This window comes from Danio rerio, chromosome 20 (genome assembly GCF_049306965.1).
Source record: "Danio rerio strain Tuebingen ecotype United States chromosome 20, GRCz12tu, whole genome shotgun sequence".
In the NCBI taxonomy this organism is placed as follows: Eukaryota; Metazoa; Chordata; class Actinopteri; order Cypriniformes; family Danionidae; genus Danio; species Danio rerio.
Window position 1 is genome coordinate 53,375,001 of NC_133195.1, and position 18,907 is coordinate 53,393,907.

The window sequence follows — 18,907 nt, forward strand, 5'->3', positions numbered from 1 at the left end:
ATCCTCCCTCATTTTCCATCCATCTATCCATCCATCCGTCGGTCTATCCCTCATTTTCCATCCATCCATCCATCCATCCATCCATCCATCCACAAATGTCTGTCCATTATTTTCCATCCATTTATCCTCCCTTATTTTCCATCTATCTATCCATCCATTCGTCTATCTATCTATCCCTTATTTTCTATCTATCTATCTGTGCCTCTGTCCATCATTTTCATCCATGTATTCATCCATCCATTCATCCATCCATCATTTTTCATCTGTTTCTGTCTGTCCATCATTTTCCATCCATCCATCCATCCATCCTTGTCTGTCTATTATTTTTCATCCATCCATCCATTCATCCATCCATCCATCCATCCATCTTTGTCTGTCGATTATTTTTCATCCATCCACATCCATCCATCCATCCATCCATCCATTTATCATTTTCCATCTATCTATCCTTCTTTCCGTCCTTCAAAGGTATTTGGCTGAAGAGTGAAAGTGTGTCACATTGTTAGAGTATTATGTAAGGCAGTGTGTATGCACTATGCAGTATTTATTATTATGGTGTCCACTTAATTACACATGCAATATTGTGAGGTCGTTCGAAAACACTGCATATGGAATCATTGTTGCGTTCTCTGATTCACATGCTATTTTAATAGTAAGCACTATACACGGTATGTTATCTGCTGAACGAAATAAACAATACACCAGTACTGAATGTAGCTGTGAAGCTTTAGTTAGCTTGAGTTAAACAAACATACTTTTTCAGTCTCCTGCTTTTGTGCTGACATCTCAGACTGAACGTCTCGTTGCTGTTTCTTCAGATGTTTGTCAGATATCAATGATCTGTGAAGAAAACATCTGAGAACAAAGCATGTCAAGTGAAGACACACCAGATGGGCAATTCATGCTGTCGAAAGTGGGATTTCAAAACGTTAAATGCAAAAATCTCGAATCTGAGTCATATTTGCCTGATGTTTATCAGTCGTCTTTCTCTAGTCTGACTAGCTGCGTGAGCTTGAAATCTCTCTTCTGTTTATGCATCACCAACCTTCATGAATAAGTTATTAATTCCTCCACTTTTGGGTTCGTAAGATAAAAGACATGGAGCGGATAATGTCTTGTTGAACTGCGGTGCATGTGAAACTCGCTTTTTGAGGCTGATTTCTTGATGAATGAGTGCTGATTATACAGCTATGGAAAAATGTTTAAAACATGAAAAGTGTATTGGGTTTATTATTAGCTATGGGTTTCAGTATTGTTTTAATTGGTCAAAGGTCTAATAAAAATGTATTTCAAATTCATTGTAAATATAATGTCGCTTTAGCTTTTTTATTTAATGTTTCTCGCATTGTAGAATAGCATTGGTTTTTAGTATTGCACCACATATTGATTTCTTAACTTTTCTGAAGTTAAATCACTGATATTTGTCTAAAACTGAATATAAACTGCTCTGGAAATTTGATCTGCTGTTTCCATGCAAAGGAAATTTGCTTCATCCATCCATCCATCCATCCATCCATCCATCCAGCCATCCTTCCATCCATCCATCCATCCATCCATCCATCCATCCATCCATCCATCCATCCATCCATCCATCCATCCATCTGTGTCTGTCTGTTCATTATTTTTCATCCATCCATCCAGTCCGTCCATTCATCTGTCCATCTTTTTCTGTCCATCCATCTGCCTACCGTTATCCATCCATCCATCCATCCATCCATCCATCCATCCATCCATCCATCCATCCATCCATCCATCCATCCATCCATTCATCCTTCCATCTGTCCACCCATATATACAGCCATCCACTAATCTATTCAACCATCCATCATCTGGCTGTCTGTCCATCATTTTTTATCTATCTATCTATCTGTCCGTCCGTCCGTCCATCCGTCTGTCCGTCTGCCTGCCCGCTTGTCCGTCTGTCTGTCCGTCTGAACATTATTTTCCACCCATCCTTCAATCCATCAGTCTAGATATTCATTCTTTGTTTTACATCCGTCCATCCATCTTTTCGCCCATATATCCATCCATCCATCCATCCACCCGTATATACAGCCATCCATCTGTCCATCTTTTTACATCCATCCATCTGTCTACCATTTTCCATCCATCCATTCATCCACCCATCCATCTGTCCACCCGTATATACATCCATCCGTCTGTTTATTCATCTGTCCATCTTTTTCCATCCATCCATCTGTCTACCATTTTCTATCCATCCTTCCATCCATCCATCCATCCATCTGTCCGTCTGTCTGTCCATCCATCCATTTATCTGTCCATTTGTCCATCCATCCACCAATCTATCATCTGTGTCTGTCCATAATTTTCTCTCCATCCATCCATCCATCCATCCATCCATCCATCCATCCATCCATCCATCCATCCATCCATCCATCCATCCATCCATCCATCTGTGTCTCATTATCATTATCCATCCATTACCTTACCTTATCTATCCAAATACACATTCCATTTCATTCCATTACATCGATCAATTTATTATTTCCCATCCATTCATTCATCCATCTGTTCGTACGCATGGTGATCCATCTTTTTCCATCCATCCATCTATCCATCCATCCATCCATCCATCCGTCCGTCCGTCCGTCCGTCCGTCCGTCCGTCCGTCCGTCCGTCCGTCCACCTGTTTATTCAACCATTCATCTATCCATCCATCCATCCACCCGTATATCTATCCATCCAACCATCTATCTATCCATCCACCCACCCATCCACACATATATCATGCAAGTCTATTATTTTCCATCTATCCTTTCATCCATTCATTCATCCATATATTCAAACCTTCATTTTCTATCCATTCATCCATCCATCCATTCATATATCCGTCCGTTTGTCCGTCCGTTCATCCACCTGTTTATTCAACCATTCATCTATCCATCCATCCATCTACCCGTATACCTATCCATCCAACCATCTATATCCATCCACCCACCCATCCCCACATATATCATGCAAGTCTATTATTTTCAATCTATCCTTCCATCCATTCATTCATCCATATATTCACCCTTTATTTTCTATCCATCCATCCATCCATTCAAATATTCATCCATCCATCCATCCATCCATCCATCCATCCATCCATCCATCCATCTGTCCATCTGTCCACCTGTATATTCATCCATCCATCCATCAATCAAACAATCCATCTGTGTCTGGCTGTCCATTATTTTTCATCCATGCATTTATCTGTACTTCTGTCTGACCTTCTCTCAATCTATCCATCATTTTCTGTCCATCCATCTGTCAACCATTTTCTATCCATCCATCATTTTCCATCCATCCATCTATCCTTCCATCCATTCACCCGTCCTTGCGGTATTGCACCAAATGTTGATTTCTTAACTCTACTGAAGCTAAAACACTGATATTTGTCAAAAACTGAAAACAAACTGCTCTGGAAATTTGATCTGCTGTTTTTCTACAAAGAAAATATGCTCGAAATTAAATGTTTTTATTTTAAAGATAGATGAAATGTCATCAGAAGTTTACAGAGTCATAAATATGGAAACATAACATTTTAGGTGCTCTTTTAATTATTTCATGTGTCACTGTATGTGACACATTTGATTAATGATCTTTATTTTTTTTCCAGTAAAACATATCTGAACAGCGACTGCGACTTTTTAGAGGCTAAATGCAGTTTACCTCTCCATTGAGTGTGAAAACCATGAATATTTAGATTGAGCCCACTGTATAAGTTGTACTGCGTAAAATTGATGCCTGTAAACGTGTTTTTGTGTTCTTTACAGCTATCCATGAGTTTCCAGATGATGTTTTCACCAATGCTGAACGGAAGAGCGGAGCTGTTCTGCTTCATATTATAGCGGTAAGAAAGTCTGTATGCAAATTTTTTCATAAAAAACATGGAGACTATCAAAACGTAGGGATTATGTAAAAACAAAAACAAGTTTTGTTAAAGAACAAAGAAGAATATCTGGTAATACCAGTAATATAAAGAGGTATTATAATGCATTTTAAAACAAAATCAGCCACAGGATTAAAATGCATGTGCGTTACTCTAGACTAGAGCTGTGATCAGGCCATAAAAAGTAGCCCGACAGGTACATTTTGATTGACAGCTTCATAAAGCCCAAACCCGTTTACAGCCCGACATTATTCAAATGTGCAAGGGCACACAGTTCTTTTGCCTTTTTTCAAAAATGAGTCATTTATATGTTTTAACATAATTTATTAGTAACAAATGTAAGTTACCTGGAAGTTGAAACATTCATTCATTCATTTTCTTGTCGGCTTGGTCCCTTTATTAATCCTGGGTCGCCACAGCGGAATGAACCGCCAACTTATCCAGCAAGTTTTAACGCAGCGGATGCCCTTCCAGCTGCAACCCATCTTTGGCAAACATCCACACACACATTCACACACACTCATACACTACGGACAATTTAGCTTACCCAGTTCTCCTGTACCGCATGTCTTTGGACTGTGTGGGAAACCGGAGCACCTGGAGGAAACCCACGCGAAGGCAGGGAGAACATGCAAACTCCACACAGAAACGCCAACTGAGCCGAGGTTCGAACCAGCAACCTTCTTGCTGTGAGGCGACAGCACTACCTACTGTGCCACTGCCTCGTCGAAGTTGAAACAGAAGAAATAAAACAAGTCGTCTGTAACATCGTAACATCTCAGCACTTTAATTAGGCCTAGTTACATTCCAGGTGTCTGACCAGCGCCCTCTAGTGCCCTGTAGTTTCATTAGAACAACATTTTTTTTTCCATTATTCCATGGATAACAAAAAAAAAAACAAGTGACAGACATGTCATTCTGTTACATTATATGTCTATATATAATATATTATAATATTTTATATATATATATATATATATATATATATATATATATATATATATATATATATATATATATATATATATATATATATATATATATATATATATATATGTAAAAATACATATATATATATATATATATATATATGTATATATATTTATATGTAAAAATACATATATATATATATATATATATATATATATATATATATATATATATATATATATATATATATATATATATATATAGGGTGAAACGATACGCATATTTGTATTGAACCGATTGGTGTGAGACTTTCAGTTTGGTACGCATTGCAAACCGAAGGATTCAGACTAGTATCTAAAAAGATAAAGGAGAATAAGTACAAAAAAGCCCGCAATGCTTGCCCCGCCTTTAAGCTCTTCTTATTGGCCCATTGCGGTAGAACAGAACGCACAGACATTAGCTAATATCAGTCGTCAACCACTCAGTTCTGATAACAGGGTGCCACAGCCACGAAATTGTAAAGGTCTGGATACGAGAAAATGAAAACAACACTGACAGATTTAGTTTTAGAAACCAGCTAGAGTTAAAACTAATGATATATCTGATCAGTGATCATGTGCTGAATGTCAATCCAGCATTTACACTTTTCGAAGAGTGGATAAAAGACTTCCAGTGTTTAAAGTCCGCTATGACAAAAGCATTCACCGAAAAGCCGGTGGGATGGAGTTTTCAGGTAACAGTGTTTGCCCCTGAATCTACACATTTTAAGCATGAGACGTTATTTAATCCCTCATTTAATCATCACGATGTCGTCAGTTGTGCGACTGACACCACGTTCACCATTGCTAAAGAGCATGCTATCTTTGAGATGAAAGTGATATTGTAGCTTATGAAAAGACCGTCACTGCTATTAATAGGATGTATGCAAATAATGAGTTACAATATCATCTGTGCAATATCAGACAGCACCCGTAAGAACAGCACAGTGATTATTGTTCATTCAGTTCATCTCATTCACATCAAGTAGTGCGTGCAGGGCCGGGAGCGCATGCAGAGTTTGGTTTATTTGATAGTTGTGATTAGAGAGTTAATATATAATAGAATCTGTCATATAAAACGTGTAGTAACGCTGCGCATCATTTTTGGTGGGTGCGACTAAATTTTGCCTGGTGCGCCTACATTTTTGAAGTTATGAGTACTGGTGCTACCAAGAAAAAAGGTTCATTTCGAGCCCTGTGAGATCTTAATCGGTAGTGGCAATTTCAGGTTTCAAGAAATTGTTAAATGTAATAGAGCCCCGTTACATTATTCCTTCATAAGCCCATTTCAGTCAGATAATTCCTGCTTTCAGATCCACTGAAATGGCAGGTGACCGTCAAATTCAGCAGATCTGTGCTGTCTGAAGAAAAGGTGGACACTCATCTTTCTGAAAATAAAAAAATACTTAAAAATTGATTAAAACTGAGTTCTATATAAAAACTAAATTGTTCGAAATTTGCTGCTAAGCAGAAACCCCAGAAGTATAGCTCTATCACAGTGTAAAGTAAAAGAAAAAAAAAAAACAAGATCATACTTTAATAATGCTAGTTTTAATACATTAAAAAAAATTAAGTCAGGGAAATCCTCCTCTGGCTTTTTTCTTTTCTTTTTGCTGTATCGAAAACGTACCGAACCGTGACACCACTGTGTCATATCGATCTGAACCAGGATTTTTGTATATATATGCGCGCGCGCACGCATGTGTGTGTGTGTGTGTATATGTGTGTGTGTGTGTATATATATATATATATATATATATATATATATATATATATATATATATATATATATTAGAGCTGTCAAAATTAGTGCGTTAACGCATACAATTATTTTAAATAATTAACGCGTAAAAAATAATTAACGCAATTAACGCAGTTGCAGGTTTTTTTTAACTTTCTGTTGTGGTGGACGTGTGTTCAACATGCAATAAATGTGGATTTTACCAAGGAAGCACTTTTTGAATCGCATCACAGGTTATCCAGAGTTTCATGCAATTTCGGGTGTTTCATTTTTAACTTTCGACTTCTGTTGTAAGTTGATACCGCATGGCGAACAGAAAGAAAATCCATTTCGTGACTCGGTGTTGCTTTAAGGTAATAAAATCACTGCTTAGGCTACACGGTAGAATTTGAATAAGAGTAGTATCTTAATCATATTAAAATCGGAGTATTGGTGTCTAATGTAAATGTACTTTGAAAGTCTCTGGTGAAGTTGCGAGCTGTCAAAGACAGGGCATTACTCTGCCTTTCAGCATGAGCCCTCCAAGTTTAGCGTGTTTCCTCATTAAACACAATGAAAGCGTATGCTCCACGTTGTTGTGTCAGAATCCTTGTGAAATACAGTAATACTTTAAGACGCTTAGTTTAAGCAAATTTGATGAATATCTGAGTAGGGTATATCTGCAATTCCTGTATTTTGGCATTTTTTTTCAGTCCACTTAGAATCCAACATGGAAATCAATGTTTTCTTTATTGGCATTGATTGTTATGAAATTTAAATGTCATTAACATGCCTGTGTTTTAATTTCTGTAATAAATATGGCTGTCAAGCCAGGATCTTGATGGTTTATCGTGGGTTATGTTGTTTACATGAAGAAATCTGTGTTAAAAGTTAAACAAAAATTCTATTAAACAATTATATTTTGAATTGAAATAGTTTTTGTCTTGCGTTTACATTAATTTTAAATTTGAATAGCTATTTATATATATGCATATATATTTATATTATATTTATATATATTTATATTATATTTTATTTATATGCATATATATAAAAAAGCATATATATATATATATATATATATATATATATATATATATATATATATATATATATATATATATATATATATATGCATGTGTGTGCATGCGCGTGTGTAATAATATACTATGAAAAAATGTTTAAATAAATTTTAAACAAAAAATAAGTAGCCATTTATTCACATCATGATGAATAATCATACCTGAAGCCATTTGTTTTCTGATTAAAAAAAATACCTCGCACCAAAAGGTTGCACATGTTAGAATTTTACAGTCAAGACTACATTTGTGAAAATGACCTCTTTTTTTCAACGATTAATAATGATTTTGAGCTCACTACACTTGAAATCTTTATGCATTTTCATGGTACATAAGTTAAATTAACTCATGTTTTTAAGTGAGAGGACCAAAATGCAAAATTTTAAGTTCAGTCAATTTTACCTAATTGTTTAAATAAAGACAACATTAGGGTTTTCAGTGCAGTCATAATGATGATGGACAGATGCTGAACCAATAAGCAACCTAAGGGATTAATAAGAAGCAGAGAGGATGAGAAAAATAAATACACAAAGAAAAAAACCAACATCAAACATAACACTCCCCTCCTTAAGAGAAAACTATATGTTTTGGATCTTTCTAAACTGTCATTTTGTCACTCGTTTTCTGATATATTGCATATTTAATATATATAAACACCAACCCAGACAGTATATCACTTCAAACTATTAAAAATGTCAATAAACGTCACTTTTTTAATCTTTTTAACATTAAAAGTTGTCTGAGGAACGATCAAAATCCCATAATGCAATTCAAAAGCAAAAAAATAGACAATCACAAGACACAGGAATCTCTTTACAGTCAATTTCTTCCACAGTGTAATGAGATATTAAAGAGTTTTTGTTTGTTTGTCGTCTCCATCCAGGCTCTCTACATGTTCCTGGCGCTGGCGATCGTGTGCGACGACTACTTCGTGACGTCTCTGGAGAAAATCTGTGAGGTAGGATTGTTCCGATCGCACGAACACAAACCAAACAATCCTGAGGAATTCCCATTAGAGCTGAGTAATACCGCAGTACAATGAGAGCAGCAGAATTCTTCATCTGACCCACTTTGAGGCTTTCAGAAGCTCATAAAACACACCGCTCCAGATCTGGCGGCTGTTTCTGCCAACAGGCTTTGTCGGATGTGAAAGTGTCTGCTGTTTATTGTGTTGTGCAGAAGCTGAATCTGAGCGAGGATGTGGCTGGTGCAACGTTTATGGCTGCGGGAAGCTCAGCGCCCGAACTCTTCGCTTCGGTTATAGGTAAATGCGTCCCACAGTCACAATCATTTTGCACAAAGAAACAATCCCATTATTCATCACAAACTCTGGGAATGTTTAGTTTTCCTTCATCAGTGTGGAGTCTTTCATCAATGTTTATTCTGTGGACAACACTCATTTTTGACTAAAGTAAAGGGTGTATTTCCTAATGCGAACAGTACCGTAGTCTGTCAACAATAATTAATGAGGGGTGGGTCTAGTTTGAGGGTTACGTGTACAAATGGAAATACAAGTACAAATACAAGTGTATTTAAACCTGAGACATTACTGTCCAGCATTAACCATTTTCCCTGACTTTCATTTTCGTCTGAGACTTTTATGCACTATTGCAAATATAATTGCAATATACCATGTCATTGTAACGGGGAGACTGACACGGAGGGATCCATTTTGCAGTATTTATTAAGTCACACTTAAACATCAACACCTCGCACGGCTGTGCGAACATACAACATACAACTCAACGATGATTAGCAGATAACAGAGGCAGAGTGATTACCAGGCTTGAGTCCAGGGCAGGCAGCGTGGTTCAGAGTCCGTAATACAGGCTTTAGTCAGGGGCAGGCAGCGAGAATCAGAGTCCGTGTAATCAGGCTTTAGGTCAAGGGCAGGCAGAAGACAGAGCAGAGTCGAGGAACGGGCTGATGTGGTAAACGGGAGATCAGGCAGGATAGAACGCTCAGAAATGCTGGCCGGGGCTAAACAAGACTTCGCCATGAAGTGTGTGTGTGAGCTGCTTATATATGGTACGTGGGTCATTAGTGAGATGGAGAACAGGTGTGCTGGGATCTGAGTGGAAAGGATGACGTAATGGTTAGAAGTCCGGAGATGGTGACCTCTGCTGGTCAGCGAGGGGAATGACTGGGACCGAGTCGGTGACAGTCATAAAGCGTGAATCATCTCAGACTGGTTTCTTGAACATGTCAATGAGTTCACTGTACTCAAATGGCCTTAACAGTCACCAGCTCTCAATCCAATAGAGCACCTTATATATATATATATATATATATATATATATATATATATATATATATATATATATATATATATATATATATACACACATACAGTTGAAGTCAGAATTATTTGCCCCCGTTTATTTTTTCCCCCAATTTCTGTTTAAGGTGGAGAAGATTTTATTTATTTATTTTTTTCACTAGATATTTTTCAAGACACATCTATACAGCTTAAAGTGACATTTAAAGGCTTAACTAGGTTAATTAAAAAAATATAAAAACTTATAAAAAAAAAATATAAAACTTAAAGGGCTAATAATTTTGACCTTAAAATGGTGTTTAAAAAATGTAAAGCTACTTTTATACTAGCCAAAATAAAACAAATTAGACTTTCTTCAGAAGAAAAAATATTATCAGACATACTGTTAAAATTTCCTTGCTCTGTTAAACATCATTTTGGAAATAGTTAAAAAAAGAAAGGAAAAAAAAAAAAAATATATATATATATATATATATATATATATATATATATATATATATATATATATATATATATATATATATATATTTTTTTTTATATGTAAAGGGGTAAGTCACACACACAAAAACAAAAACTTATTTGAGTTTTTGTCTTTTGTTGAACACAACGGGAGATATACTGAATAATGTGTAAGTAAATGGAGAGAAAATATACATTTTTGGCTGAACCATCCCTTGAAACACACATTTTTTCAAAGGGATTCACGATAAACTGTGTGGTCGTATGCTTAGACAAATGGATATTGATTTAAAAGGGTTCAGATGGTATTATTATTTATCTAGCAGAAAACAAGACGACAATACTAATAGAAAAGCATTGTAATGCAGTGTGTTGTGTTCGTTTTCAGGTGTCTTCATCACTCATGGTGATGTAGGAGTGGGAACTATCGTGGGATCTGCCGTCTTTAATATTCTCTGCATCATTGGTGTTTGTGGGATCTTTGCTGGGCAGGTGTGTGTTCTTCTCCTCCAAATGCAGGCTGAAAGTCAACTATATTGCATTTCTGCATAGAAAACAGTCCATCTAATGGTGCATTAAAGAGCACCAAAACTTAGCGTTATATTAAACATCAGATTTTTTTTCATGCACTGGTCAGTTGAGAATTTTGGGCTGTTTTTGAGTTATGACAAGGCTTTTCTTATTAATTTGCATAATTTTGGATTTGATCTACTATTGATGGTAAAACTGTTATTATATTTATTATTAAGTGATTTTTAAAAGTGCAAGTACAGTATTTCCTTATATATTTTAATAGAAAAGGTGTTATTTATTTAGTTTTGCTGTAGTAATAATAATAATACCAAATAATAATAATAATAATAATTGAATTGAATTGAATTTAAACGTTTAATTTCCCTGCTTTGCTAAACATCACTTGGAAAATATGTGAAAAGGCATCGCAATATTCACTGGAGGGCTAATAATGTTGCCTTCAACCGCGTGTATTTAACAGTTGTCTGCGTTTATGTCTTTAGGTGGTCTTACTAACCTGGTGGGCTGTTTTCCGTGACTCTTTCTTCTACATATTGTCTGTAGTCGCCCTGATTGTGGTGAGTCTTAAATCAAACACGCTAACATCTTTCTGTAATGAGTTTCCCGAGCTGTCATATAATTTTAAAATAACAACAATCAAAACATCATGCTAATTTGACTCATTTTGTAAATCTTATCCTACATTTTGTTTACTTGTGACCATTTACTGGCATTAGAGAGCCACACACACTCTATTCTTTTGTTAAAGGCACAGTATGTACAGTATTTGTACAGTACAGTATATGTACAGTACAGTAAATAGCAAATGCTTTTAAATAGCAAATGCATTTGCACTCATATGTGCGCCCATGGGCGTTCTGGTCTAAAAAAGGAAGGCGTGTTGAGGCACATTGCTGGCGTGTTGCTATTTTGACAAACTATAATAGATTGTTTAATAGACCAGAACAAAGCTGGTTTAAAGTCCAGCACAGAGCGCGTTAGTTGTGCACCTGTCCAGCATTAACCATTTTCCCTGACTTTCATTTTCGTCTGAGACTTTTATGCACTATTAGTCACATAACACATAACACATAACACATAACACATAGAGCCCATAGTCACACCTTTGTTTGTGGTGAATAGACACCCTCTAGTGGTGATGTTACATACTGCGCCTTTAAATGATTGAAATATGCTCAAGTAAACTTCAAGTACATTTTAATGTCAATCGTTGGAGCTTATTTACCTCCTAGGACTTAGTGGCCACATATATGGACAGTGCATGTCTTAACTGTTTTGCAGCAGATGAAATATCCCAAACACTGTTTAACTGTCCAAAATGGGCAAACAATGTTTTTACTGTTTGTCAAAACATGTTTCAAAATATATGTGTATGTGTTATTAATGCATTAAAAAACAGCCAGCAAAAAACTGCTGTGTTCAAGGCAGAAATAAAGAGTTTTTCATTCTATTACACAAAGGGGACTTTTTTCACTATTGTGTTTTATCTAAATTTGGACCACGAGTCCACATATATGGACATCATTTTTCTCTACAAGTACATCATATTAAAGATGATACTTGGGTTTTATTCTTAATAGGTTCCAATAAGCCCAAAAAGCAAAGTGAAATAAAAAATGCCTGTAAAAAAACAGCTTGGGCTTTAAGAGGTTAATGTGTGGTAACCCCCTCTCTAAAGCATCTGACATGTATATACTTTATATAAAAAGAGAGAGAGATTTTATCACTATTTTTTAACACAGGCTTATTCTGAAAACGTCAAGTCCTATATACGTTTCTGGAGACCGCAAATGATCTAGCCAGAGCTATGTATGCAGGGCCGGAGTGGGACTCCTTTTCAGCCCTGGAGTTTCAAGCCTCAGACCGGCCCACCTCAGTTCACGACGGGCTATATTAAAATAAGGTCATTTCCAAATCAGTTTCTAATGACACTATCACATCTTTTTCAAGAAAACAGCTGCTTTAGAACTTCAAATGTTCAACAACCCTAACAGTATTATATGTCTTAACAATAAAAACGAAAAAAATAAATAAAAATTGGCTAATTACTCAGGTGAGGTTCGAACCCGAGTCGGCGGTGTCATAACACATCGTCCTGTCTACTGGACCACAGCAGCTTTTCTTAATGAAGTGAATCATCTGAGTTACATCATCATTAACCTGCATTATGCACACAAGGCTGCGAGAAAATAAATAAAAAGAGCGAAGCTGCGGCAAAATAATGAATAAAAAGAGTGAGGCTGTGGTCAAATAAATAAATAAACGTAAAAAGTGCGACTGCTGAGAGCAAAAGAGTCTGGAGCTAGGGACACCGGCCCTCGCGGCCAAAAAACAAACCGGCCCACCGGGAATTCTCCCAGTCCTCCTGATTAGCCAATCCGGGCCTGTATGTATGGCTACACTTCATTTTTTAAACGAACGCTACAGGGCGGTATGATGTCATTCCTTTTCCCGCTTACCAGCTGACCGCTTACCTCCGTATGATGAACAGCTTTCCCGCTGTAACCAGTTTGTCCTGTTAGCTTGCCATGTACGTCGGCAAACTTGAGATGCAGAGAGGAGTTGAAAACAACGACTGGGTTCGAGTTTCGTGAAGAATAGTTCTTGAAAGCAGGTAAGACAAAAACAGAATCCAAACAAAATAAAACAAACAAGTAAATAACAGGGTGAGAATGTGGTAAAACCGGGTAAAAATCCGACGAGGGCTTTTCTTTTTCTGGATTGCTTTTGAAAATTGTTGTTTGGGTTTAGAGAAGTGGGTGTATGGGTCAATCAATAAAATTGGTTGGGTTTGATTAAGGAGGAGGGTGGGTTAGTCGATTGGACGGTAAGTCAGTCAGTCAACAGCGGCCTCTAGTGGATTTATGCAAGAACAGCAGGCGCGTAAATCCACTAGAGGCCGCTGTTGACTGACTGACTTACCGTCCAATCGACTAACCCACCCTCCTCCTTAATCAAACCCAACCAATTTTATTTGGCATTCGCGAGAGAAATTTGAGATCTCAAAAAGCATACACAGCGGCCTCCTGTGGATTTGCGAAAACAAAAACATACCTCCTAGGATGTATTTCGTGGTCTCCAGAAGTGGATATAGAGGTACGTTTTCAGAATGATCCTGGGTTTATTTTTTCTATTATAGCTACAGTACTTTAATGATTGTTTTTTTTGTGTTTGCTTTATTGTCACCTGACATCAGTTCATCTACGACGAAAAGATTGTGTGGTGAGTCTCTTTTTTTCCTCAACTGTAGTAGTCTTTTATCGGAACACTGCTTTTAGATAAAATCGTAAAGATCTCTTGTGTGTTTTAGGTGGGAGAGTCTGGTGCTGGTGGTCATGTATGCCTGTTACATCCTCATCATGAAGTGAGTATTCATCGCAGACATAAATTAGAAATAATGGTACAAAAAGGTTTTAAAAGGTATACTTTTGTACACAAAAGGTGCGTGTAAGTACCAAAAGGATCTATATTAGTACCTTAAACCTTTTTTATGACACTTGAAATATCATTAGAAGAACTCTGAGTTATTAAAAGCGGTGATGGAAATAATGCCGCTATAAATAAACGGTGCTGCTAACGTCTATACTTTTTCACTAAAGAGTAATTAATTGAATTAATGTTTCCCCCGTTACAACGTCATTACCGTTACTGACAATACAATGTGTGGTACTATAATTGAGAAGACTGAAGCCGTTTTTATGTGAGCAGCGTCTCTCTCAGCCATAGAACCTCTGGGGTGTGTGTCTGTGTGTGTTTGGGACTGTGGCGGGACACATAACCAACCAGTGAAGATGATTGGTGTGTTTGTGAACGTGATGAACTGAGAACTGATGATTGGCTTAGATAGAGCACTTTCCATAGTTTGCCAATCAGAGGCAGAGTAGATCCAATTTTCACACAAGCATGTGCACGCGTCAGTCGCACACACCGACCACCAGGAGTCAGAACGATGGCAAATCCGACGAGTTCAAAGGTAGCGTCTGCAAACTGGAAATATAAGCACTACTTTTCCCTCGTTGAGGTGAAAGGAAAGAATGTTTATGTAGCTTGCAACTCATGCCCAGGACACAGTCTCTCTGCATCGATGACAAATACAATAATAATAATAATAACTCATTTTATTTGGAAATGGCACCTTTCTAGACACCCAAGGTCACCTTACAATAAGCATCGACAGCCATACTTTAACAAATTAAAACAAATAGTAAAACATTACCAAACAATCATTGACCAAACAAGTATAAAAACACATCGCGAATATAAAATAACTTGATAAAAAAGGGTTTGGGGAGCACAGGATTTCATCTCTGTTATTGGCAGACAATGTTGTTCTGTTGGCTTCATCGAGTGTGACGTGGCTGCGATGAGAATCAGCACCTCCAAGTCCGAGGCCATGGTGCTCCACCTTAAAAAGGGTGGTTTGCCATCACCAGGTTGGAGAAAAGTCCTCACCCCAAGTGGAGGAGTTTAAGTATCTCGAGGTTTTGATCACGAATGAGGGAAGGATGGAGCGTGAGATTGACAGGTGGAATGGTGCAGAGGCAGCAGTAATGAGGTTGATGTACCGGTCCGTTGTGGTATAGAAGAAGCTGAGCTAAAAAGCTAAGCTTTCTATTTACTGGTCAATCTACATTCCTACTCTCATCTATAGTCATGAGCTTTAGGTCATGACCGAAAGTACAAGATCTCTGATAAAAGCGGCCGAAATGAGTCATGGGTGGCAGGGTGCACTCTTATAGATAGAGTGAGGAGCTGCTCCTCCACATCGAGAGAAGTCAGCTGAGGTGGCTTGGGCATCTGTTTCGAATGCCTCCTGGATGCCTCCCAAGGAAGGTGTCAAGGCATGTCCCACCGGGAGGAGGCCTCGGGGAGACCAAGGACACGCTGGAGGGACTATGTCTCTCGGCTGGCCTGGGAACACCTCGGGATCCCCCCGGAGGAGCTGGAGGAAGTGTCTGGGGAGAAGGAAGTCTTGGGTTCTCTCCTAAGACTGCTGCCCCGTGACCCCAGAAAAGCGGCAGAAAATGATAAAAAAACATGATAAAAAATTGTGATTCTAATGACAAGTGATTCTAACCTAATGAAGCACCTCATGTCGTCACATGCCGCCAAAAATTAGTGGCTACGCAGGTGATCACGTGAGCTCTGCTACCAAAGGAGGAGACGAAGCCATGACGTTAAAGTAATTAAAACTTGATTTTTCTCCACCTCAAGCACTCAGACAGAATTAAACAACATAATACCTAATGTCTATTAGTTGTAAACCATCTATTGTGTTTTATTCAGCCTGATCTCACGAGGAAACGTAATTTACGTTTTGTCAGTTTAATGGCGAGTTCAGTCGTACGGAATTGTACGATTTTAAAATGGAGGCGTGGCACCCAACCCCACCCCTAAACCCAACCGTCATTGGGTGAAGAGCAAATCGTACTAAATTGTACGAAGTAGATCATACGAATTCATACGAATTAGCCAGTAAATCAAAAAGTTCAGAATTGCCGTGAGATTGTGTTGGTCTTATTGTGCAACTCAAGTAATGTTAATATTTATAATGATAATTTGATGGTTTTCTCTCACATTGTCCCAGAACAACATTAAAATAGTGTAGATTAGTGCACAATTGTCACAGTTCGGTGTGAAGTGCAGGAAAGAGAAACAAAAGTGCGGATCCAAATGCAGCATTTAAGAAATTTAATGAAAAACTATAACAAAACAAGACAAAACTAAAACAAGGCAAAACAAACCAGGAAGCACACCGACATGATGGGAGCAATGAAAATAACAATCGACAACAGGCCAGACTGTTTTTCTGATCATTCTGCTAAAAATAATAACAAAGATAAAATAAATCAGTTATCAGAAATGAGTTATTAAAACTATTATGTTTAGAAATGTGTTGATAATTCTGACTTCAACTCTACTAGTGATCAATAAGGGGTTCAGTTGTCATGCAGTTGTCGTTTTGTTTTAAACATTTAACATCTTTAGATTCTTCTAATACTCTAATTTTTGTTTTTTCTGTGTTAGATTTAATTCAAGATTGCAGAAGTTTTTCACAAGAAAGGGCAACAAGAATGTTGCGAATGGGAACGCAGCGGCTGGCAGTGAACTGGAGGACGGTAAAGAAAATCCTGATCTGTCAGTTCCATTGTGGGTTCAGGTAAGACTAGACAGACAGGCTAAAAAAAAAATCAGATTTACTGTAAGTCAAGTCATGCCTCGTAATTCAAAAGTGCCAATAAATGACGGTATATGAGGTTATATATGAGGTTAACAATTCTCAGTTTTCAAACAAACACAGCAAAAAAAGAGTGACCTGAGAAACTACTGTGGCACTTACATAAAATGAAATAGTTGTAATTGTAACGATGGGGGGGAAGTGACAGAGACAACTGAAGGTAAGATCCACAATGCAGGTTTATTCAGTATCAGTCAAGCAATGATCAAACAGGTGTAAACAGGTATATGCAGGCGAATCCAGAGTCGTAATCAATATACAGGCAATAGGTCGTAAGGCAGGCGGCTAAACAGGATAACAAGGATGATCTAACTAAGCTAAGGTTGGTACACGGAGAAACAGGACAGGGAAAACACGTTGTAGTGTTACTGATACAGCTAACAAGACTCGGCATGCATGAATATGTAGTCCAGGGGATCTCCGGAGAGCAATCGCTGGTTGTCGTAACAGTAATCATATGTGTATGATTCTTATGTGCAATCATTCATTTTCTTATTATAAGTCTTAGTGTTAGGGTTAAGTTAGGGTTATGGTTATGGTAAGGGTTAATTAGAATAGGGTTAGGTTAGGTTTTGGATATTAACAACGACTCCCCTACGCTTCAGCATCCACAGTCGGCAAGATAGGGATACCGAGGAAATGCACTGGCCTAGTTAGACTCTTATCATCTGGAATCTCGATCTGGCAACCTGTCTAGGATACCCAGCCTATATCTGTAGGGTTATGGGCTCTCGAAATGTCTCCAGATCAAAATCTATAAATAATAATAATAATAATAATAGGAAATACAAAAATATTTACAATGGTAATAATAATCATAGTAAAGCGTAATACTAATATATTACATATATTTATAAATAAATTATTTATTATTTATAATAATAAATGATGATGATGATGATAATAATAATAATTATAGTTGTTGTTGTTGTTGTTATTATTATTATTAATATGTTTATTATTATTATGTTTTATTATTACTATTATTATGTTCATTATTATTATTATTATTACTACTACTACTACTACTATTATTATTATTATGTTTATTATTATTATTATTATTATTATTACTACTACTACTACTACTACTACTATTATTAATATTATTATTATTATTATAAATAATAATAAAGTAATAAAACAATCTTATGTGCCAAACAAATATCAAAATATTATCATTGTATATGTTGTGTTGGGTATGGACCCTATTGGTGTTGGATAGGGTTAGGGTTAGTCAGGGTTAATTAGGTTATTGTTAGGTTGGGATTAGGGTAAGTTAAGGTTAGTGTTAATTAAGTTAGGGTTAAATTAGGGTTAGGATAAGTTAAGGTTAGGGTTAGGGTTAATTAGGTTAGGGTTAGGTTGGGGTAAGTTAAGAATAGGGTTAGGGTTATATCTTCATTACTAAAATACAAAGAGCTATGTTTGTTTATGTATTTGATTTTCCTAAAATAAAAAAAAATTCTATTAATTTTTTCAGAAAGTGAAAGTTAAAACATTGTTTAAACAATGGCAATCATTTGTAACATTCATTCATTTGGTTTCCTTTGGCTTAGTCCTTTATTTGCCACAGTGGAATGAACTGCCAATTTATCCAGTATATATTTTACTCAACGGATGCCTTCCAGCCACAACCTAGTACTGGGAAACATTTATACACACTCATTCACACACACACTACGGACAATTTTGTTTACCCAATTTACCTAAAGCGCATGTGTTTGGAAACACGA

The 18,907-nt window shown here is 36.8% G+C and overlaps 1 protein-coding gene across 2 annotated transcripts in view; it reads left to right on the top strand.

The window, feature by feature from the left end:
* The window catches only part of slc24a4b (solute carrier family 24 member 4b), an 89,898-nt gene that overhangs the window by 46,333 nt on the left and 24,658 nt on the right, over positions 1 to 18,907 (top strand). For both annotated transcript variants that reach the window (XR_012396160.1, XM_002665799.7), the window contains exons 3-10: positions 3,780 to 3,856; positions 8,546 to 8,620; positions 8,842 to 8,926; positions 10,788 to 10,891; positions 11,416 to 11,490; positions 14,130 to 14,155; positions 14,244 to 14,297; positions 16,961 to 17,052. Coding sequence is in view for 1 of the 2 variants with exons in the window: in XM_002665799.7 (XP_002665845.2) it covers positions 3,780 to 3,856; positions 8,546 to 8,620; positions 8,842 to 8,926; positions 10,788 to 10,891; positions 11,416 to 11,490; positions 14,130 to 14,155; positions 14,244 to 14,297; positions 16,961 to 17,052 (588 nt within the window). In the remaining variant the exon portion in view is untranslated. The remainder of the gene's footprint in view (positions 1 to 3,779; positions 3,857 to 8,545; positions 8,621 to 8,841; positions 8,927 to 10,787; positions 10,892 to 11,415; positions 11,491 to 14,129; positions 14,156 to 14,243; positions 14,298 to 16,960; positions 17,053 to 18,907) is intronic.